The sequence below is a fragment of the Zonotrichia albicollis genome, chromosome 4 (assembly GCF_047830755.1).
Source record: "Zonotrichia albicollis isolate bZonAlb1 chromosome 4, bZonAlb1.hap1, whole genome shotgun sequence".
Lineage (NCBI taxonomy): Eukaryota > Metazoa > Chordata > Aves > Passeriformes > Passerellidae > Zonotrichia > Zonotrichia albicollis.
This window is the reverse complement of record NC_133822.1, coordinates 26,756,966-26,780,796: the sequence shown is the minus strand read 5'-3', so window position 1 is coordinate 26,780,796 and position 23,831 is coordinate 26,756,966. Positions and strand designations below refer to the sequence as shown.

Here is a 23,831-nt window from a genome sequence, read left to right as displayed (position 1 = left end):
TTTACCTCCTTGTTTTGCTGAGATGATGTAATCTCACAGAGGTTTATGCCATTTTTCTATATTGTCCATTATTGTCCAGATGCTGCAGACCCTTTTGAGCATGTTTTGTACCCAAGAATTTCAGTGTAACTGGTCCTGGCAAGTAAACTGTATCAAATGCATAAATCCTTGGGAGAGTAGGAGCTGTACAGTTTAAGGACAAATACAAGCAATATGCACTACAGTTGTTTGGCACTCTCTGTCTTTATACATGTTTATATGGGCTCCATTGTAAAAGATGCAGTAGAAATAGGTTTCCTTATGCAAGTTGTGTCCTAATGGACAGTATATGTGTATACACATGGTTAAGACTCTTCACAACTTTAAATATGTTTTCAGATATTGATGAATGCAGCATCAGCAATGGTAGCTGTGACTTTGGGTGCCTTAATACCATGGGGAGCTATGAGTGTGTCTGCCCACCTGGAAAGAAACTGCACTGGAATAAGAAGGACTGTGTTGGTAAGTGTGGAAGTGGGACTCAGAGGTGACTGTGGTGAATGTGTTCTCCAGGAGGGTGCAAAAGCCCATGGTTTTGTTTTAGAGAGGCTGCATTTTCACAATCTAGATCCCCAATTTCCTTCTATAAACTCAGATACATACAATCCTGTGGAGCTCCGTGGGCTAGGATACAATTCTAGGTCGATTAGTGAATGAGCAATATGTTAGATTTTATGTGTGTGGAATGGTTTTTTAAGTTTATTAATCCATTCACAGAAATCTAAGTTGTTTATTATTATTATCATTATTGTTGTTGTTGTTGTTATTGTTGTTGTTGTTGTTGTTATCTTAGGTATTTTATACTTTTGTCCTTAATTTGCCCTCTTCCCATCTCTGTAATGTCAGCTATAACTCTATTTACCTCTAATACTAATTTGGTATATTCAAAATATTTAACTGTTTACAAGTAGGACATGGTAGGATATAATACCTACATTCACAGAGTCACACCCCAATTTTTCGAGTTATCTTTGAAAAAGTCCTGCTTCATATAAAGTACTGACACTAGCTATGTCAAAAGTATTAATCAAAATTAACGCAAATCCTGAGACCAGAAAAATTTGGTACTTGCTGCTAGTGCCACTTTGTGGCAGACCTGAATTTCTGTATCCTTTTAAGAGATAGCTTGTTTTTCTAGAGTCTTATGTGAAGCTCAGCAAATCTTGATCATGGCTACAGCCAAAGTCTTTTCTGTGAGATTTTAATTCTGCTTTTTTATTTTTAATGAGAATGGCATACCTGGGGTTTTTCATGGCCACATTTTTTAGACACAAATAACTTCTCATAAGCACATGATGAGATGGGATGATACCTAACACCTAATTGGGAGCAAGACAGAAAAAGAAAAAGGGGGATCTCCCTTCCGGGAATCTCTGCCCATACTGAGAGAAAGCACTGCTTAATCTGGAGCAGCCAGTACTGCACTGGCCTCGTGTGATCATGCAATTGTGGCATTTTTTTACATGGGTACAGCAGTACAGAAAGCACTTTATAACCAAGGTGGGGTGGGGGGTGAGAGCCTCAAGCTGAATTCCAGCCTTTGTCTCTATGTTTTTCCTAAGCACAATTAAGTGCTTCACTTTCCTGTTTACCTGGCTATTACCTTCCCTGCTATGTAGAGAACTAAGCATTGTGACAGCAAGAAATAGCTCACTGTGGTTTTTAGTTATCCACTAGGTCTCCCTTGCTATATACCAGTTATTCCTCTGGAAAGGATTTTGTAAGTTAGCAGCTGGGACTAAAATTTTTGGAGGTCTGCTATGAAGTTATACTACTTGTGCTATATTCCCTCTCAGCCTACTAAGAATGTTGCTGTATTGAAAATATTCTCCTGCTTGTAAATTTCTCCTCATTATTTATAATGCTCAGCTGGAAGATGGAAATAGAACACCCTTGTCTATTGATACACACTCTAGTAGTTGGTGACTTCAGTGAGGTTTAAAATGAGCATCATCTCCCTGCTGATCACCTGCCTTTATTACCAACATTTTGGAGAGGAAACTATATTCTAAATTGTTACAAAAACATGATAAAAAGTGTAAGAATTATATTTAGTGATCCTGAAACCATGTGATTTGGAGACATTTGCAGTAACAAAACCCTCTTTTGCTCAGCAGTGGCACTCTTTGTTTTGTTGCCTCCGCAGTCCAAGGAAATAGTTTCCTAAAAGATATCACCAGAGCATCATAGAAGACTTAAGAGGGAGATAAGTGAAGGATGATTATTCCCATATCTGAGATGTGAACATCAGGCATGTTTATGGGACTTGTATATATTTATATTTAATGACCAGTGAAGCCAGGAATACAAACCAGCTGGAGGCTGCTCTCTGCACTCAAGCCAAGTCAGGCAACACTCATTCCAGCTACTGCTTTGGAACTGCTTGTTTCACGATGACTTTCCTGGGCTTTTGCCAAGCCCTGGTAGACCCAAACCAGTCTAGCTGCTAAAGCTCTGGTGTCAGAAGCAGCCCCTACCTCAGTGTGGTCTGCTGGCAAGCTGACAGGTAGGAAAAAAGACATTTGCAGTACTACAGTCAGCACTGAGAAAAGCAAATGTCAGCCAAACCCTTGTAAGGTGAGCAGGTTTGGAAGAAGTAGCAAGAAACAGCTGGAGAAAAATCATGTACCTGAAACAGCATTTCTATGGGGCTGAAGCAAGAACTGCCCCACAGCCACCTGGCTGAGATTTGAGTAGCTGCTTGAAGAGGTGCCCAGCTGCACTTGGTCAGCAGACAGGGCAGAGGGGAGCCCTCTGGGGAAAGGAGGAAATCAGTGAGGCTTCCTCCCTGTAGGAAGTGATGGCATGTGCCAGCTGAAGCCAAGAATGAGCCTTGTCATTTGTGAGGGAAAAGATGCATTTAAGTAACACTTCAATCCAAAGGAGAGGCAAATTAAAATAAATGGAGGTTTATGGTTATCGGTGCCATTCCATCTTCTCAGGGTGAAACAGAGTCTGCTCCAACAATTAACAACAACTTCATGTGTCTTCAGCTGAAACACAAGCACTGCCTTACCCAAGTGTGAAGAGTCACTTGTGAGACCTGCAAGATGCTCTGTCTTTATCCTGCCATGAAGCCAAGAGGAGGAGCTGGATTTTTCCTTCACATGAGCTGCAGTGTGCCTCATGCTGTAGGCACTGATGAGAAATGGCTCTGTGATCTCTGGGTGTGGCACAGGGTCCCTTCCATCATTTTTTGGGGTATTTCAGCAGTGTCTGAAAGGGCCAGCAGGATTATCCATCTCCATCCTAGCATTTGCTGCCTCACCTCTGCCTGGCTGGGAAGTTTTCTAGCTCCAGAAGCTAGAGCATGGACTTAAAAAGTCAGTGGGAGTTACAGAATTAAAAAATATAATTTTAGTGGTCATCTAAGTAAACAGACCGCTGTGCACAGTGTGTAGTTGGTCTGTCAAATCAGAGAGCTGTGCCTCCAAATCAGAGAAAGGACCTCTCAGGTGACTAGTGCTACCTATTGCTTCTGAGATCAAGATGAGCACACAGAATTGTTCTCATAGAGCACAAAGATCCCAACATGGAGGATAGGAGAGAAGGGCTGATGTGGAGTTTAGGTCTAAAAATGTGAAGGGAGTTTCATTTTCAAGTACGAGCTCAACATCCCAATCCAAATGCTCTCCCTTATGAGATATATGCTTATTTCAGAAACAATTGTATCTGTCATTATGGTTTTTGCTACTTCCTGCCTTTTCTCACCATTGTATCCAACTGTGCACACAAGGTGCTGGGTTGGGCAGTGTCCAATTGTTTTACATTTCTTTTTTTTTTCTCCTCAGAGATGGTGAAATGTCTCCCAAATGCCAAACCAACTCCCAAGGCTCAGCTAGTATGCAGTAAGGCAGGAGGCATAGAGAGCTGCTTCCTGTCTTGCCCATCCAATACTCTTTTTGTTCCAGGTTTGTGCAAATTATGTCCTCTTCATCTAGGATGTGACTTGTTGACTTTTCTCTCTTAATGCATTCATGATTCTTGCATTCATTTTTTGTTATGGACAACAGTAAATGAGCAAAACCTCATTATAAATGAAATCAAGAAGAGCTGATTGTCAACTCCACATGAGAAGTTTGGTCCTTCATTGTTTAATTTGAGACGTCAGTTGAGAGGGTGGGAAAATTCTAACAAAAAGCTTGTATTAAAAAATAACAGGAATTCACTGAAATCAACTGTTCGTTTTTGCCTTCCCTTTTACCACAGCAATTCAACATATAACAATTTTTTTCTGCACCATCCTGGTTAACATGGACATGTCTCAGTCCAGCTGAGTATTATTTATAAAAAATTGGGCATTTCATTCCCCTCCCTCTTTTTTTTTACCATTTGCTACTGGTAGTTTTCATCTTCACAGTTTTGCAGGGAAGAAGGAGGGGATTGCTACTCCTTTTTCATAGATCTGGCACAGGATTATTTTTGGGTGTCTACTTTTCATGTTTAGCCTTGGCATTATATGCAGTTCAGCTAACATTTTATTCACATTTTATTTCCAGTTTAGGAGATATTAGTGGAACTGTGCATTTCTCTAATTGTAAGCACCAAGACAGAGTTTTATCTCTGTAATATGTATACACTGTTATGGTTCTAAGCATGCCATTTCTGTTTCTGCCAATAAGTTCTGTTGGAGCCTGAAGCTAAAATTATTATGAAAATACACGGTTTATTTTTTAAATTACAGGGAAGCTGAAGGACTTTGCCATGGACAAACACAAAATATTTTTTACTTGTGCACACCTAACCTTGTGCCAAATCACTTATGAAATGTATCATTCCAGTGCTGGAAGCAACAAACCTTGCCATCAACACTGTGAAGTGTTGAAGCTTTTTGGCAAACTATTTCAGCCACTTAAAATATCTCGGTGTTTAGCAGCTCTGAGGAGCTGAAGCCCCGAGTTTGGTGAGGCTGTTGCCCACGTGCTATGTTCTGTCCCCCAGACTCGGAGAACAGCTACACGCTGAGCTGCGGCGTCCCCGTGCAGCACAGCAAGGCACAGCCCCGGCGCAACTCCACCCTGCCCAGCTGCTCAGGTGGGTCTGCCCTGCTGCCCCCCTGCCCTGGGCCCCAGAGGGAGGGCATGGACCTCAGGCATTGCAGGACATCAGGCTCATTCCTAGGTAAGGCAAGGGTTAAGGTGTTGCCCAATAACAGAAGGAAAAGCCTTGCCACAGAGTTGAAGCGGTGTAAGATAAAAAAGTAATTCCTGCAATAAAGTGGGAAGGTAAAAAAGTAATTCTTCAATGAAAGCTTTCAAGTGCACAAAATATGGCTCCGTGCACACGTGGTACAGGATTTCTGTAATTCTGTAAGGTTAATTGATTAAGATATCTGGCTGGGACATCCAATAGGAAATTAGTTACTCCTGTAACCCACCCGTGGGTCAGCCCCCTTGGGGCTTCTTTTCTCCCTTCTCTTGTTATGTGTCTTAAGTTCTGATAGAAAATAAGATGTCCTTGTCAGGAATTCTCTTCTTAAGAATAAGGCTAAACAGAATTCCAAGTATGTATTAGTAGGGTTATCTTATTGTTCTAAAATCTAAGAGAAAAGGTAGGAAAAATACCAGGAGTTATATAACCATGCATTAATGGTCTACAAAGCTACAAATATATTGAAAATTTATAAAAAGCAAAAATCTTGAGGCATCAAAGGTAGCCAATGTTCTCTTATGCACACACTCCTTTTCTGCAGCCTCTCCTTGAGGGTGGGGTGTGTGGAGCTGCAGCATTCTGTTGGTGGGTCAGGGTGGGAGTGCTGCAGGTTTGAGACATGTTCAATAAGGACTAATATTTAGAATTATTTGCTTTCCATAGTCTAGCAAGGCAATAGTGAGCATATCAAAATTGGACTTTTTCCCAGGTTAGGGAGTGAGCCAGAGGGACCCAGCAGTAGCACAAGGGTGGGTTCCAGCCCTCCCCTGCGAAGCCCTTCCACAGGAGCACAGCCTCTCCTACTGCAAGGGTAAAAGGTTATCCCTGCATAAAAAGGTTGTGAGACTTCTGTGAGAAAGTTCTGCAATTCATGCATCTTTTTCTCAAAAATGGCTGGACTGTTTGTGCAGAGACATTTCAAATGTTTATGAATGCTGATAGCAAAAAAAAAAAAAGAAATACCCACAAAAACCTGAAGCCTGGCAAAATTAGAAACAGCTGAAACTACATCCACCAGTAGGAAGAGTCAGCTCACCTTACACATACCTGCTGTACTTCTCTTTCATTTCCCAGTTCTCCATGTATTTCTTATATATCTGGGGTGTGCTGGGAGGTACAGTGCTGTGGAGTGACACAGCCTGGCAGCAGATGTGCCTGCTTGTGGCACAGGATCAGGCCACCTCTAAAGTCCTGCCCCAGCAAAGCCCCACCAAGGAAAGAGGGACCCCACTGTGGCATCCCTTCACCTTCTGCAGGGCCAGCAGGCATCCCAAAGCAGCTGGCAGGTGACAGCCAGGCCAGTCTTTTACTCCAGGGACTTGGTGAGGAAATCAGCCAGCAGATCCATTTTCTACTCATTGCATGACTGCATAGCAGCCTTTAAAACAGGACTGTGAAAGCTGCCTTGGGTTTAAAACTGAGGGAAAAGGCTTGCAAGCCACAGACTGCAATAGAGGCAGCTCCTTTTGATGGTTTCAACTGCCAACAACACAGCTCCACTAAATTAACCTTACTGGCATCAGCAGGAGCAGAGCTACAAGTAACATGGGAATTCACAGACAGAGAGCCCAGAAAAAAAATAAAGGTAGGAATTAATCTTTCTCATAGTAAAAGACAAATTGACCCAAAATCTGAGAAGATGTGCAGAGCAAGCATGGTACTTGCACATTCATTGACCTGGTTGGGCCCAAGGGTAGGTACTCTCTTAGAAATTGAACTTGTGGAAATGGACCCCCTTGTGCAAGCTGTGTAATTCTTGGGCTGCCTCTTTTCTAAGTCACAAGAAAGCTTTTGAGACTGTTTTTAAAAATAAGATCCAGATCTCATTTCATTTCTGTTGCAATGGTAGCTTTTTTACTTTACATCAACAGATTCCCTAGCCCCTCCAATCAAGCAGAAAGCTCGTTTTAAAATCAAAGATGCAAAATGCCATTTACGGCCTCGCAGCAAAGAAAAAACCAAAGATTCTGGGAAGCAGGCTGTTTCAGGTAGGTAGTTTCTTCCAGCATGTAAACAGCACTTTAATTTTTTTGTTTGTTTTCTTGTTCAGTTGCATGCTTTGTTTTCATGCTGCAGATAGGGAAAAAAATCAATGGTTTACGTATTTGGTCTGAATTTAAGTTAACACCAAGGTTCCCACTGTGGCTGAACAGTGCCTTGGGTTTGGATTTTGGGTGCTGAAAATCTCACCAGTTGCTTCGAAAAATCTTTGTTCAAAAGTACATGAGTTGGGAATGAAGTTGATCCTTTTTCTGGCCTTGCAATGGCACAAATACCCTGAGACAAAAAGCTGTGACTAATGCAAAATTATGTGAAACCATGTCAGTTTGGTTTGGTTTGGTTTTCCCAAGTGAGGTTTTTAAAAGAAAAGAAAAGCTATTAATTGTTTGGTTTATGCTGGATTAGTAACCTATTGTAGCACCAAAGACAACCCCTAAGAAGGAAGGTTATTATGAAAATCTGATGTTACACAGCCTTAGATCTTTTGTTATGAAAGAGTGAGTAGTTATGATGTTAGAAAAAATATTTATAAGATTTAGGTGTCATTAACAAAAATGTGGTAAAAAAGTTAAATTGCAATTTAACTTAGCAGCTTACACCAAACATCTACTGGTGATGCATTCTCTGTTTTGAGTTTGTCTTACCACCACTTTCACTAGCAAGTGAGAAATCTTACTTGAGCCCTGAACAGAGAAGAGTAAAAATACCTATTTTTTAAAAAGTGAATAGTTTAAAGATTTTATTTTTAAAATTTACACTCATATTTCATCTTTACTCCACAATCTACATTTTTGTATCTCTCATTTTACAAGTATTGACTCAAGTCTTAGCCATCAAGATGCTTACCTTGTGAATAAGATGTGATCATCAGACTAATTTTTAAAGTCATAGAAGCCGAATTTTTTAGTCCATACAATCACTATGGGAATTTGTTTCTTGGATGCATCTCCTTGTCCTTTGCTTGCTTTGCTTTGTGTTTGTTATGTCATCTGAACCTCTGAGTCCAACAATAAGATTACATAGTGTAACCACACCCTTGGAATGAAATCCTTCTCGTGTCTTGAGGGCTACAAACTTCTCTGTCTCCCCTGACCTGGAAGGTTCATCACTTGTGGCAAACTACAATTCTTGCTCAGATAAAACCTTCCAATACATTTTCATAACCTCACAATCAAAGCCTTTTAAAGCCTTTGCTATCTGATGATTGTCACTTCTGAAAGAGATGGAATGCCCACTGATAGAGTCCCAGGCCTGACATTCTTATAGATTTATGAAATTGACTCCCTTGCTTTGTTCAGCCATCAAATATAGTTTATAGTATTTGCTAATTTAAAATAATTTCTTTAAAGAGCTTTCTAATCCTTATGCAGAAAAGGGCTGGGCAGTTTTAGGCATTGGAGGCACCACTGTGCAGCTGATCATCACCAGGCTGTGCTTTTGCCTTCTGCATTCATAGCAAAATGAGCAATCCCAGCACTGCCCGGAGAAGGAGGTGTCTCACAAGACACAGGAAATGTTATGAAGCCTGTCACTGCCTTCATGATAACCCAGTGAGATATCACTTGTTAGCCTGTCACGTGCTACTTTGCTCCTTGATTTCTTCCCTGTGTTTCTTCTCTCATGCAAAGGAGGTCAGTTCCCCTGCACAGACAACTGCCAGGTGACCTTTGTGAACCTCAAGTGCGATTCCTCCAAGAAAAAACGCCGAGGCCGCAAGTCGCCATCAAAAGAAGTGTCCCATATCACTGCAGAGTTTGAAGTGGAGATGAAGTCTGAAGAAGTCTCAGGTTTGTGAAAGATTGGTCTGTGGACAGAAATCCACAGAAGTTAGTTCCTCAGGGTGTTATTAAAATGTCTTTGATGTTATTTCATCAAGCTGCCATGAACACCTTTTAGCACAACACCTTGTTCAACAGCCTCTCCAAACTCAAAGTTTCAGAGCTTTAATTGAAAAGAGCCAGGGATAAAATTAGGCCAAAGGAACAAAAACTGAACCTGCATCAAAATTTCTTCAAGGCCTTGAGTTAAGACATGTGCTTTAATCCAGTGTGATTTCTTTAAACAGTAGAAGTGTTAATCGATGTACAGGGAACATAAAGATTAGGTAGAAGTTCTGCAAAAATGATGATAATAATCTCCAAAATGTAAGTTGCTGAATATTTACTCTGCAAAGCAGAGAGTTTTATCACATAGTTGAAAAATTCATGTTTTCTTACCAAACTTTGGAATAAAAGTAATTGCCTCAAGTTATAGATGAGATGGAATATTATGTTATAAATTCCAGCCAAAGAAAATGTAGACTGAATCCTATAAACATGTCAGTCCTCAAAGGCAGATTTCTTAACCTTGAGGGGCATCTCATTAGCCAAGTGATTCAAACAGCTCTTGTGCCTGGCAACACCTTTCTTTTTGTCACTAACACAAAGGTGTTTTGGTCAGGGGAGTGGCAGGAGTTCCTAATCAACTGAGGAAAGCATGGGCAGAGAAAATTCAGGAGCATTAATGGTGGCAGACTGAACACACACCTGACGGAGAGCACATTGGGATTGATGCTTTCTGCAGCACTCAGTGTGCACTTGCAGGATACTGTCCTGTCCCTTTGAAAGGCCTGATGTTGAATACAGGGAGCTGCTGCTTCAATTTATATGGACCAGACAGTGAAACAAACAGAGGTGTCATAGTGCAATTCAGGCTAAACTTTTTGTTAAGCACCTCTTTTAAACATGAATCTCAATTGCTTCTAGTTTTGTTATCATTTCCCATCTAGACACCTGTAACATTGACTGTGTTCGGAAAAGGATGGAGCAGAAGCTGCAAACTGCAATCAAAACATTGAGGAAATCTATTAATAAACAGCAATTTTACATTCAGTTTTCTGGGACAGAATATGAAGTAGCTCAGAAGCCAGCTAAAGCTACTGAAGGGCATGAAGCGTGCAGTACAGGGCAAGTACTGCAGGATGGAAAATGTGGTAAGTCCAAAGAGCTCGAATATTCAGTCATATCCCCCAAATCCAGCGGTCTGAAATTACCTTTTCCATGGTGAACTCAGGAGGAAATCTCTGAGATAATGATTTAGAATTTAATGATCAGTATTACTCAGCATATATGCATGGACTATGGATGGTTCATAAGACTCTGAAGGGAATTCATTAGATGGTTGTAGGAAAACAGAAGTGTAAATATGGATACATTCCCATGCTGTCAGGTGGTAGATATCAAAACCTGCCACAAGACAATGTTGGCAGTTAGTTCCCAGTTGCTCCCATCTTATAAAAACATATTTACATATATTTACATTTATTTATGTTTGTATATATTTACAATTCGTTAAAACAATAATATGATGTTTGCCTAGTTGCTGTGTATTTACTTTTACATCACCAGTGTCAGTCTCCTCGCCATCAAACAACCTGTGATCCATGGATATGTTATATTTCATGCTCAAGAGGTCCAGTTAAAAAAAGTATAGAAATCTATTTCATGCAAAATACGTAATTCCTTTAAGCCTTTTCCCATGTTATCAGGCTCTAATGCTTTGCTGAGGACAGTGTGCTAATGCAAATTTATTAATGGCAGTTCTCAGCACTGCAAGCTTTCTAATCACTTACAGACATCTTTTCAAAATCAGCATACCTATTTTTCCAGCTTTTGAGATACCAAGTGATTTACAAGCCAAAAGAGGTCCCATCTGATAGGTGCTTCCAGTGAGTGGGTTCAGAAGTAGTTGTCATCATATGGGAAGAGTGATATAGAAAGTGTATTTGAAAGGTTGTTGCTACCAGTATCTAGAAACTGGACATTATCTAGACATTTTAACCACCCCTACCCAGCAGAGAAAAATGTGAAATGCAGTTACATGCCTGTTGAAGCCAGAAAAACACATGTATTCATGTCTGTATTTAGGATGCTGTACAATTGGGGTATTTGAGTGGCAAGAGACAGAAATTATTACAGAAATTATTACAGGGAATACATTGCCAATGGAGAAATCTCTAGAACTGATCTCAGGGGACAGACTTTTTGTTGTCATCTGCCATAAAACCAATTTGTAACTGCACCTGTTATAAACTAAAAGCTCACACTTCCCACACTTTATGCAGCACTGCTTTGATAAACTGCAAGATACTCCTTCAAGACTGCACCCAGCTTTATTAACGCACATGTGTGATAAACACCTGAGTGCACTACAAAGCCATTAAATAGTTTAAACATTAGAAGCAGGACCTCACCCTGATAAAATTGACCTAAACCTCAGTGGAGATGGGTCTGTTTACATCCAAATCCTGGACTAACACATGCAAAACATGTGCCATCATAATCCTGGAGCCAAAGACATCCACTCCTCTAAATGTTCGATATTAGGGCGAATAACATGATCAAAGTGAACATCCTTACGTAGGCTCCCCCTTGTTTCCTCAGTTACCTGCAGCACGGGCACCTTCTATAGCGGAGAACAGAAGCAGTGTGTCCCGTGCTCGCCAGGAACCTACCAGGACACAGAAGGCCAGCTCACCTGTGAGCCTTGCCCCAGCAACGATGGCCAGGGAGTGGCGGGCGCCCGCAACGTCTCGGAATGTGGAGGCAAGTTGAACTTGATCATAAAAGCTTTAGGTGTTGCCACACACACGCCCTGTGAGGCAAGGAGGCTGAAAGAGGAGAGAGCCTGCCACAGTTCTGGCTTGTAAAGGTAATAGAAGAAATCTCTGTGCACTTACAAGCAATGGATGGTTTGGCTCAGGCCATCTGCTCCCATTGCTGACCAGACGATGGGATCTGCTGCAGCAGTGTGAGTTATGGGATGGAAATGAGCAAGCCAAGCAAAGCACTTTGTGCTTCACCTCAGGTATGGAAACGCCTAGACTTGTTAGGACTCATCAATGTGTTGTGAGCCAAAGGGATGGATTGCTTTGGACTGGTATTGGTGAGTCTAATAATGAACCTGTTCATTTAGTGTTTTGCATGAGGTGCAGCTTACTTGCTCTAATTAGCAGCAATTATCAATTTGAGATAGTTATCCTATAGGGATCTGTAACCCAGACTCAGAACCAATAGTTGCAATTTTCAGCGCTGCTTGAATGCACTGTAACTTTGTAATGTAGCATCTCTGTAGCATTCAACTTCATGATTTATAAACTAAATTATAATAATGATAATACCTGATGCTTCTACTGTAACTTGATCAGTCTAAGTTTTTAAGATACAACTGTTTATTTTCTTTACCTCATTTCATTACAGACTATCAGAATCCAGTTTATAGCAGATACATTATGTGACTTTGAAATAAATCTGTCCTATCTGCTGCACAATTTCTAACTTGAAAACTCATCCATGTAATTTACATTACCGAGTTCTTCAAGGAGATCTGAAGAGAACACATGGCAAATATCACTTGAGAAACTGATACTTTTTCTCATCTACTGAATAAAAAATAACTGCAGTGTCACCAGTCCAAACACATTATAGATTTTGCTGATTTGCTGTATGAAGGAACTATCAGACAAAAAATTTGAAACACCTGTGCATTTTTGCTATGCTGATTTGTTTTTATCCATAACACAAGAAAAACATATCAAAATACAGTCTGAGTTCATAAAGATTGTCTATGGCATCCTGACAAAAGCAGCAAAACAACTAGAAGAAAAATACTTTTGTTTCAAGGCTTACATTGGAATTATTGTTCTGTACAACAACAAAAAAACCCTTCTGATTATTTTTGCAAAGTGGATTTATCTCACAATGGTTATTGTCAGATCAAAACAGTCTGTTTTTCAGCTTAGCTCTCCCCTTTTCCTCTGGAAGTGGCAAAAGAGAATATACTTTAGACTTCATGAATTTCCCTGTCAAAGATTTTATCAAAATTTGTGTCAGCACATGTGGCTTTGTTAGAAACTCTGTACTGTCTGTACTCACTGCCAGTAATCAATAGTATCTTTGCATCCTATCTTCCAGAGCAGAAACGCCTGTGCAGTAACCCATAAACTTTCACTGAAATCCTCACCTCTAAATGTGAGGAATGTACAGTCCACATGTCAGAGATTCTAAGTGCCTGTTGTGCAGAAATCACTTGTGCTGCAAGTGAATTCCATGCTGCAATGAGTTGCCCCTGCCTGGACACCAGGCACCCACAAAAGCTGATCCCTCACTGCCTTCCTCAGCTGGAGAGGGGAGAGACAGGATTAATGTTCATGACTTAAGGGCAGGGAGAGACCCCTCACCAAATATCAAACAGACTTGAATTGGGAAAATTCAGTGAATTCATTACTAATCAAAATCAGAGCAGGACAAGGAGAAATAAAATATCTCCTAAAAACGCCTCATCCACACCCCTCCTTCCTTCCCAGCTCTACCTTCTCCCACCCAGCAGTGCAGGGGGATGGGAATGGGGATTATGGTAAGTTCATCACACTGATGATGTTCCTGCTGCTGCTCCAGCATAGGGCTCCTCCCACAGGAGAGACTTCATTAACTCCCCAGTGTGACTCCATCTCATGGGACAGAGTTCTCCAAGTCATTGTCCAGAGGGTCAGTCCTTCAGGCACAGCCTGCTCCAGCATGGGTCCCCCACAAGGGTCACAAATCCTACAAGGAAACATGTTCCAGTCTGGGTTCCAGTAACCAGTTGGACCAGGCCCGTTATATCACTTTTGCTCCTAATAACAAGAGCAAAATTGTCCTCAAATTAGTAATATCATAATATTTCTCTGAGGTCTGCGTTACTACAGCCAGTTTGTACGGTCATATTTCAGCCAGTGGGGAGGGGAGCACAAGGAGACCCTGGAGATCCTGATCCCACAGGTGTCCATAGGAGTTTGGCTTTTGTGGGGACAGAACTTGAACTTGGCTTTCACTCAGGACCTCTAGTTCATCCTAAGTACCAAAGTTCCTCACATATGCCAAGCACCCAAAATACTGAATGCCCCAAACATTTCCCAGCAAGTATCAGGGTTGTTATGAGACTGCAACAGTACCTAGAGCTCTCAAAACTTTCTTATTTTCAGGCCAGTTGTTTCTGTCTGCTCTTCAGTTCTCAGGGAAGCTAAATTATAAAGTACCGGGGTTAGGCAACCTCAGGGAATATGTAGCATCTCACAGTGCTGGTGTCCCAGTCTGGAGTGGGGTGAAAATACACATTCATGCCACAGTCTTGAAAAACCTGACATCCTGGTTCTCAGGTTCACAGAGGAAAGTACTCAATCTAGCAAGAACAAAGCCAAACAAATGCCTATCAGAAACTGCCTGGAGAGCGAGTTTGGAAACTTCTGTCAGTAGATTGATTCACAAAGCAATTTGCTTCACACAAATCTTTCCTGGCAGAGGAGCACCTGACAAGCACTAGTTTTCATAACTATGTGAAAAGCTGCTGGTGTTAGGTATTCTCCTCGACAAGGTGCTGGACTGCTACCATGCCATCTGGTAAATAAACCCCATGATCCACTGTTCACATCACTAACTTGGAGGTACAAAAACTTGCTTCATAGGCATGATTCAGTTCCATTTCTTCCTATAAAGTGCTTTTGAAATACTGAGGTGAAAGATTTGGTGAAAGTACAAAATATTCTAATGAAATCTTAGTAGACCCTTTTAAAAAAAAAAAATCCAAATAGAATCATAGTTGCCAAAAACCCTATTATGAAACTGGTTTTATTTACTGGTGGGGGTTTTAGGAAGAAGATACAGGAACAATACAAAATATGCAGGTAAGATTAGAATTTGATCTGCAGCTGTCTTGATGTCACATGATTAAGTGAAAGAAAGCCTTGCTAACTACTTGTGGGTTTTATACTTCATCCAGAAATGTCAACACACTAATAGAGATGATCCTTTTCAATTTCTAGGGCAGTGTTCTCCTGGGCACTACTCTTCAGATGGTTTTAAACCTTGTACAGTCTGTCCTCTTGGTACATATCAGCCTGAACCAGGAAGGACCCTCTGCTTTCCCTGTGGCGGTGGGCTTGTGACCAAATACGAAGGTGCTGTTTCCTTTCAAGACTGTGAAACCAAAGGTGAATTCAAAATCCTTCCACAATTCATCTTCCTACTTCTGGGCCTTTGGCTTATTATCATCAGTGCCAAGGGGCTCTTGAAGGCTCTAAAACAAACATTGTTGCTTCATGGGCGTGTGATTAAATGAAATGGTCAAGAGATCTGTAAACTGGGAATGGTCTCCTGGGGTTGTGCAGGCTGAACAGGATTTATGGTTTTCTTTGAAAACCTGACCACAGGCAGGCAGGGGGTCAGCACTGCTATTGGTAAGGGAATTGGCCCCACTGTGTGGCAATAAATAACACAAACTTGGATCAGACAATGCTTTAGCTTTCATGTCTTGTATATTTTTATTTACTGTATCACAAAAACTAAACAGTACAAAAGTTGTACCAAGTTAAGGATTACTCGTGGGCTAGGCAGAAACTGTAAGGGTGCAACGCATTCTGTATTCCATAATGTCAACTTCCAGTGCCAATGCTGAAGAGGGAATCTGCCCAAATGCATTTTGGTTTAGTTACTGAAATGACATGCTGGCTCTGGCAAACAGACTCTATGGGAAACCTCTCTCCTGCTACTGTGAAAGTAATTTTTCTTGTTGAGGTGGATTTACATCCATTTCCATTTATTACAAATATATTAAATCCAGTGAGAGATACATATCACACATTTCTAGTTCATGTGGGTTTTGCTCTGGGTTTTAGTTGGAAGATTCTTTATACTGGGAAATACAGGGAGCTAGTGTCTTTTCTGCTTTTTATTGCCTAGTAAGAATGTTGCAGACAGGTATGTCCACCCAGGGCAGAGGAAATCTCTCTGCACTGGAGGTTGCTCCTTTTTGAAAATAATACATCTCCTACCTTGCAGTTCACTGTTCTCCTGGACACTACTACAACTCCACAACTCACAGATGTATCCGGTGCCCTGTGGGAACATACCAGCCTGAGTTTGGTCAGAACTACTGCATCACCTGCCCTGGCAACACCAGTACAGATTTTGATGGCTCCACCAATGTCACACATTGCAAAAGTAAGTGACATTTATGTCAGTGACACAGAGCGTGTCTTTGGATCTGAACTGCAGCTCAAAGGTTGCATCTGTCAGGCTGGACTTCAGATTTGTATTTCCTAGTTAGCAAATATCTGCTGCCAGAGGGAATAGTAAAAGTAGGGAAAACAATGAGGAAAAAAAGTTGGGAAAGTACCACTTGAGGCATATGAGTGTTTTAGATTTAATATGATTTCACAGAGTTCCAGCTACAACGTAAAACTACAGAGCCTTTAGTTTCCCATATCCTGTAAGTTGTGTAACAGTGATGCATATTTCTCTGTGTCTCTGTAGAGCAGAATATCTTCTATCAGAGTAACTGCCATTTTAGAATAATTGTAAAATGTCAGAAGATGTGGTCATGCACGCTGCAATTGCCAGGTATCACTTCGCTTACGATAGTGAGATCTTCTTGGAGGCTTTTCTGCAGTACTCAGCCTCCTATCTTAAAAAATTTAAATGCCCCCAACGATTTCAGTACAGTTTTATTTGATCCTTTGTGAATGACTGATTATTTTAGGCAAGCATTTTTTTTCATCTCTAACGTGCTAATTTAAGAGAATGTTCCTATAATAATTAAGCAATGTTATCTAACTAACTATTCATGTGCAGATCTCCTGTAAGTTTTTAGTCTGATTATGTGCCATGTGTTTTATAAGCCCTTCTTAATTTAATTTTATAAGCCCTTCTTAAGCCCTTCATAAATTCTAATGTCATTTGAGTAAGCTATATATTTGTATGGAATTTGAAGAAGTTTGCTGATTTTCGTGTAAAATAAAACCACCCTTGTTACTCTGCTGTCTTAGGTCATCTCAGTTTTCAAGCCAGTTTATGACCTTGCATACTATTTGGGGGTTGAATTAAACAAAATATTTAAACATATATCTAATTTTATGTGCATGAGATCAAACTGGGGAGATCAAACTTAAGTAACTTGTGCCAAATTCAACATGATTTTTGAAAACTCAGAAAGAAAACCTGATCCCTCAGTGGAGATCCTTTATTAAGTGGTTTAATCTAAGATGAAGCAAGGTAGGTCTGTAATTAAGTAAGGCCAGCTGTTGGGACCAGCACTCTCATTCAACTAAAGCCAATTAAAAACTAAGTTAAAGCAGAATATCTTCTGCATATCAGCACAGTGTCCATAGTAACCACAACTGGATCATGTTTATCTACCTGCATTTCTCAAGCAAAGTTAAAGCAGCCTGGATGAAGCATTGAATCAGTTCGTGCACCAGAGATTAAGGTTTTGCAATCAGCTGGAGCAACCTCGTGGATCAAATATTCCTTTAAAGCTGGAGAATGCATGTATTTCTAAAGCCACAAGGAGGAGTTTAGACTTGCTCATGACAGATCCAGAAAAACACCTTAGATGAATTTATCAACTAAGACAAACACTAATTTATATTTCTCCCCAGACCAGCACTGTGGAGGAGAACTGGGGGACTACACTGGCTACATTGAATCACCCAACTATCCTGGAGACTACCCAGCTAATGTGGAATGCATTTGGAATATAAATCCACCCCCAAAGAGAAGAATACTCATCGTAGTACCTGAGATATTTCTCCCAATTGAAGATGAATGTGGCGATGTTTTAGTAATGAGAAAAAGTGGTAAGCTGCCAGACATGGGTTATATTTCCTGCAAACTGATGGAGTGAATAGTTCATATTGAAGGGATGACTGTCTTCAGTGTAGCTAGTGTTCCTAAAAGGCTAAATTTAATTTTAATTTTTTTATTGGTAGTGTTCTAACTTGCTTTAATTGTTAGTGTTCTAACAATTAATATCACACAAATAACAGTTATTGGTGTGATATTAATTGTTCAAGTTTATTGTCTGAATCACAAAGCAGTTAATGGGCTTATGTCTGGCCCAGTTACCACATGAGATAAATCACTGCCATTCTAGAAATTAACAATGATAAATTATATTTGGAGAACTATCTCTGTAATCTGTACAAACTGTGCTCTCACTTATCTTTTATAAATATATATATATGCTGCAGTTATTGCTAAATCTGGGCAGTGTGTTGATACAACTGACACCTTCAAGAAATCCAAAGTTATCCTGCTTTTCTGTGGATTGGAGGAGGTGCATTGTATCTTTGATTATGAATTTAACTCAACAACTTCTAAAGTTAAGATCCCGATGAAATGCACTCCTCTTTTGCATTGGAGGATGTGTGCATCCTTCTGGTGATTTTTTGCTATAGATTTTTTGCTTAGAAGCATCAAACCTGAAAGGCAATTTTTCATATGGAGTTTTTGTTCAAAACAGTGTATTTAGTCACAAAAATGGTGTATTTTATTTGCTAGAACAATTTTCACAATTTTTTATCCCTGAGGGCCTGTATTGACATCTCTGTATATCATAAAGAAGACATCTGGTCACTATAGATGGAAGGAAATTATACCTGTGCAGATGAGCTTTTTTAAAAGCAAACACTATAACAAAATACATCAGTTGTCCTTCTGACCCAAAATTGTGGTTCCAACAGTGCCCAGAGCCAGTCACATCAGGGTAAAGTTACACTTCAGATTTGCCCTTAGTGAAGCTGTGCTGGCTGTCACCAACCACCTCCTCACATCCAGGTTAACTCTTCTGTGGATCACTGACTCTGCAGGGTGTGACAGTCTTTTGTTCAAAATTACCATGCCAAACATTACTTTCTGATTTTATTGTGTTTCTATTTATAAGTGGTTTGTTGCTATCAGATGAATTCCCCAAACTGGCCATGTGAGGGGCTGGCTACCATGTCTGCCTGGCATGCAGCTCACTTGTCCTCACCTGTCTGGGACAAGCATATGGGCACTCTGGGATACAATGCTAGAGTAGTAAAAAAAAAAAATTAATATTGACAGTAGTTTTAAACATCAAAAATTATACCTCTATGGAAAAACCTACTTCTCTTTACAGGCAAATAAGGACAGCATCCGTTCTGTCACAAAAAGCTTCTGCTCTCAGGACACTTCAGCTGAGAAGTGTCTTGTCAATTTGACGTGCCTGACCCCTAGATGAGGAAGGGTGCAAAAATTGTTGTATAAAGAACATCATTTAACTTTATTTCTAGCTTCTCCTACTTCAATTACTACGTATGAAACATGTCAGACCTATGAGAGACCTATTGCATTTACCTCAAGATCAAGGAAACTCTGGATTCAGTTCAAGTCAAATGAAGGAAACAGTGGCAAAGGATTTCAGGTTCCCTATGTGACTTATGATGGTGAGAATGGAATTGGTTTTCATCTTTGTGTTATAGCTGAATTACAGAAATTTTTTTCTTTAGAATCTCTCTCACACTGCTTGCAGAGATAGAAGAATGAGGAAAAACTTTATGTACCTCATTTAATTTTAGTTGCAAAGACTTTGAAATAACATATATAATGTTTGAAAAGTTATTTTGCATCCCTGTTTCTTCATCTCTAGAGTGGAGATAATACACCATTATTATTTGGAGGGAGTAGTTTTTTGAGGATGTAAGTATTTATAGCAATAATTCAAAACCACTGTTATAAAGAAATAGAGAATTTTAAGGTGAATTAATTAGAATACAGCAACCTGAGAGACACTGAATAATTAACTGGACGCAAAATTTCTGAGCTCTGTCTTCAAGAGGAGGTCGAGCTCATGTCTGACTATTGCCCTCCCAAAGGATGTCACAATCACTCACCTGATCTTTATTTTTCAGAGGATTACCAACAACTAATAGAAGACATTGTTCGAGATGGCCGATTATACGCATCAGAAAACCATCAAGAAATCCTAAAGGTAAGAAATTTCTGCTTTCTTTGAGGCCAACCAAGAATTCCTTTTCCTAAGCATTTTCCTAAAATAGTTCTCAACACCTTGATACAGTCATATTTAAAGCTCAAGTGTGACCCCAAATTCAATTCTCTGTGTTCTGAGGTTTATGCTGGTATTTGAAGCAGCCCAAAATCAAATAACTAAGCTGGGCTCAGAACATGCTTATGTCCTTTGTGGAAACAGGAACTAAATGAGATATATGTTAATATGATTAATAAGATGTTCAAAAAATTAGTCTGCCAAGAATGAAGGACCTATTGTTTGAAGAGCCTTCTTCAGCCTCAGTCTGGCATTTAAATGTTTAAATTACTCATTAAGTTTGCTGTGCATTAAAAAATGTATTTATCTAAATCACTATCTTGCCTCAATAAGAAATAGTTTTCCAAAGATACAAGCAATACCTGTAATAACTAATTAATTAAAACTGAAAAAACAGCTGATCAGAGGGCAAAACTGAGCCATGTAAATGTAGGGCTTGGGAGGACAGGAGCTGAGGAAGGGCCAGCTCCCTTGGCCATCCCTGCCCAGCACTGTTCTCTCCCTCCAGCTTTTGGGTTGCCCAGGTCCCAGCTGCAGTGCACAGTGCCAGGCACAGGCTCAGCTGAGGCTCGGGATCAAGGTACAGAAGGTCCTTAGAAAGCTCAGCATCCCTGAGGACCAGCCTTGTCTCCCATCCATGGAGGGATGGCCTGGACAGAAGCATGGAGCAGGTGGGAAGGACAGTCAGAGGCAGCTTGCAGTTCTAGTGCAGACATCTGCAATTTGTGGTTAGTGCTCCTGCCAGGAGCCTGCAAAAAGCATCCAGCACAGCAGGCAGACTCGTCCCTCTGAAACTCCACTGCAACGTGGAGCAGTTTCCTTACACTCTTCTACCCAGACTCAAGTTTGCAAAACAGACCTGGTTGTTCTTCAGTTTTGAAACCTATGCAGACACTAAATCCAAACCTTGCTTTTATCTAACATATCTGTGTTGTTTTCCATAGGACAAGAAACTGATTAAAGCTCTCTTTGATGTACTGGCACACCCTCAAAACTATTTCAAGTACACAGCACAAGAGTCAAAAGAAATGTTTCCAAGATCATTTATAAAGCTGCTGCGATCGAAAGTTTCCAGGTTTCTACGACCATACAAATAGTCTAGTGGCATTCAATTTTTGGTTACTTTGCATTCCTGTCAAATATTATCTTTCCTCCATAGTAGAAACATTTGCTAATTCGAAAGCTCTTTTTTGCAGACTTTGTTCACAATTGTTAATGAAGAACACCTATAATGTTTTATAATTGTTACAAGTCAATGTTCTGAATGGTATTCTTACTAAAAAAAAAAAAGTGCATCCCTGAGTACATCTAGTTGGAGATCCAAATTTGTGTCTGCACTAGTGTATCCTCACTTTTCATCTGAAATCTCACTATGTAAAAATATTCTTTCTAGCTTTTTATTTTTCATCAACAATAACTTTTGTCAAAAAAAGGAGGAATCTATTCAAATATTATTAAACTACCTGCAGATAAGTTCTGTTATAGAAAAAGTATGTAGTATAAATAATACTTGGATTTTGAATTGCACTTGAAGTTTATATTTGAATCTTTAGAAGAAAACTAAACAATCTGAATTTTGTTATTTCTCATTTGTGGCTTGGTGGAACCTCTGTTCAAGTAGAAATCAAAAAGGAAAAAAAAGAAGAAAAAAAAGTATAATTTTGTTCTATGAATTACATGACATTGAGTCCCATGCCCTAATGTCCTAATGTTTTTATCTGTCCTCTTCTAAACTTCTTCAGAGGTTTGCCACTGTCAATTACTTAATTGAAACAGATTAACTCTGGATTTCCATGCATCAGTCGGTCCCTTTAAAGACATTTACAATAGGACATGTGAGAAATGAACAACAACATTAGTAGTCTTGGTTTTCTTTCCATTAAGAGAGCATCTAATTAAGTACAATATATAAATATATAAATATATACTTCTATTTGTGGGTACATTAGTAATGTTATCTCTAGTTACTGTAAATATTATTCATGCTTAAATCTTTACTCCCGCACACCCTATTTACTCATATCTATATGTAACTTTGTGTAGACAATTAAATAACTTCTTCAAGTGCTTGTCACTTCTATTAGCACCCAACTGAAGCCTTTTGAGGTTTTAAAGTACTGGACAATGGTTTACTCTGGGACAATCTTTTTCAATATGTATTATTCCAGGAAAAATAGCATCAGTGGAGATGCAGCTGCTGCCCAGTGTAGGGTCAGCTGTTGCCTCTCCCTTGGGAACCCTCACATGCAGACCAACAGAGTCACCCTCAGGACAGCACAGTGGAGCAGCTGCTGCTGGACCTGCTCTCTGAGACACTGGGAACACAGCTGTGGCCAAGGCCCAGACTGTCAGGGCCTCGGGGGTGAACAGGACACGGTTTTGCAGAAGAGTTGGAGGGCAGGCTCTGTGTTTGCAGAGACCTGGCTATCCCTCTTATCCCAGATTTGTAGCCACAGTGCCCATCCAGCACAGGAACTGCAGGAGAGCTTTAGCCGTGTGCTCAGGCCCTGCTCACAGAGCGACAGAGGGTTTGCCATGATGGTAAATTCTGGGTTTCCTGCTGTTTCCTGGCACAGAAGCTAAATCAAATGGGAGAGGAGCCTTTATTTTCTATTAGTATTTCAGCCTCTTTCCTTTTCAGTCCCTTCCTCTTCTGTATCATTTTCCCTTTTGATTCTACAAGTTTATTAAATGGAGAAATGAACTCTCCTGGCAGCATCCTTTCAGAAGAAGACTAACACACAGTTTTGCTTTGCTGAGCTTTTTTTTTTTTTTGCCTGTCTACCCTGTAGTTTAACACATGTTTGGATGTTCTCAAAGACATGTATTAGGGGTGGTTGTGGCTATCTTCTGACACTTCCTTTTTGTCCTTGAGCAAGTACTGCCTAAACTTACACAGTTGGTTTCTGTTGACTACAAGCGGTTGAATATTCCATTTCTATGAGAACACACCTTAAGTATTCTGTGTAGTTTTTCTACTTAATCATCTTGTAATTTTGCTTGCCTACTTTCCTTTTCTGATGAAGAATATAATTTTTTTCTTTCTATGCCTGAACAGCCGGACTTTATAGTCTAACCATTTTTTTTCCACTCGTGGTCTTTAGATCTTTGGTGAGCTTTCTTTTTAATATATACATTAACCCTTGTTAAAAAATGTCACTTCTCCATAAAAGATCATTTGTTAAAGGCTGTTAAACCTAACTTTTTCTTGAGTTAAAACTACTTTTATTTATGATTCACCAAGGGTCATTAAAAAGGACAAATTTTCATTAATTTTTTCTTTGACAGTACTCATTTGTACAAAAAAAAAAAGTTTTTAAAAAGCAAAATTCTTTTCAGGTACTCAATTATGCAGGAGTATATAGCTAAAAAACTACTTTAGCCAAACATAGTTCGAAGTCTAATAGGTTATTCAGAGTTTTATTCAGATCCATTAAAATGAGTCAGGATTGCAGCTATTCTACTGAAAGATACGAAGGAAAATATATGGAAAATATGGTGAAAAATAACTTCATCACTTGGCAAATGATTTATAGTGATCTTTAGTATTTCACTTGAGAAAGCAGACTTCAGAATCTGGTATTGTACACTGAGTTTAGTAAAATTCTTGCTAAAATTTTTGTTTAACAACCAACATGTTTGGACATCATACCATTGTATGATAGTGATGCCAGAATCCAGAAACCACTGCAGCACCATAACATTTTCCAGATTCCAAGCTCCATGGGAAACCCAGTGCCAGAGAGAAACCACAAGAGGGA

The 23,831-nt window shown here is 39.9% G+C and overlaps 1 protein-coding gene across 4 annotated transcripts in view; it reads left to right on the top strand.

Moving 5' to 3' along the window:
* Positions 1–23,451, top strand: part of SCUBE1 (signal peptide, CUB domain and EGF like domain containing 1) — a 189,646-nt gene extending 166,195 nt beyond the window's left edge. For 2 of the 4 annotated variants that reach the window (XM_074539230.1, XM_074539228.1), the window contains 13 exons: positions 379–501; positions 3,831–3,950; positions 4,981–5,073; positions 7,062–7,178; positions 8,820–8,978; positions 9,959–10,162; positions 11,613–11,774; positions 15,029–15,196; positions 16,044–16,205; positions 17,642–17,839; positions 19,298–19,450; positions 19,916–19,995; positions 21,015–23,451. In XM_074539230.1, the coding sequence (XP_074395331.1) occupies positions 379–501; positions 3,831–3,950; positions 4,981–5,073; positions 7,062–7,178; positions 8,820–8,978; positions 9,959–10,162; positions 11,613–11,774; positions 15,029–15,196; positions 16,044–16,205; positions 17,642–17,839; positions 19,298–19,450; positions 19,916–19,995; positions 21,015–21,167 (1,892 nt within the window). In that variant the 3' untranslated portion in view covers positions 21,168–23,451. Of the gene's footprint in view, positions 1–378; positions 502–3,830; positions 3,951–4,980; positions 5,161–7,061; positions 7,179–8,819; positions 8,979–9,958; positions 10,163–11,612; positions 11,775–15,028; positions 15,197–16,043; positions 16,206–17,641; positions 17,840–19,297; positions 19,451–19,915; positions 19,996–21,014 lie in introns of all 4 variants that reach the window. The other 2 variants (XM_074539229.1, XM_074539227.1) reach the window with 1 other exon arrangement.
* Positions 23,452–23,831: the final 380 nt, after the last annotated feature.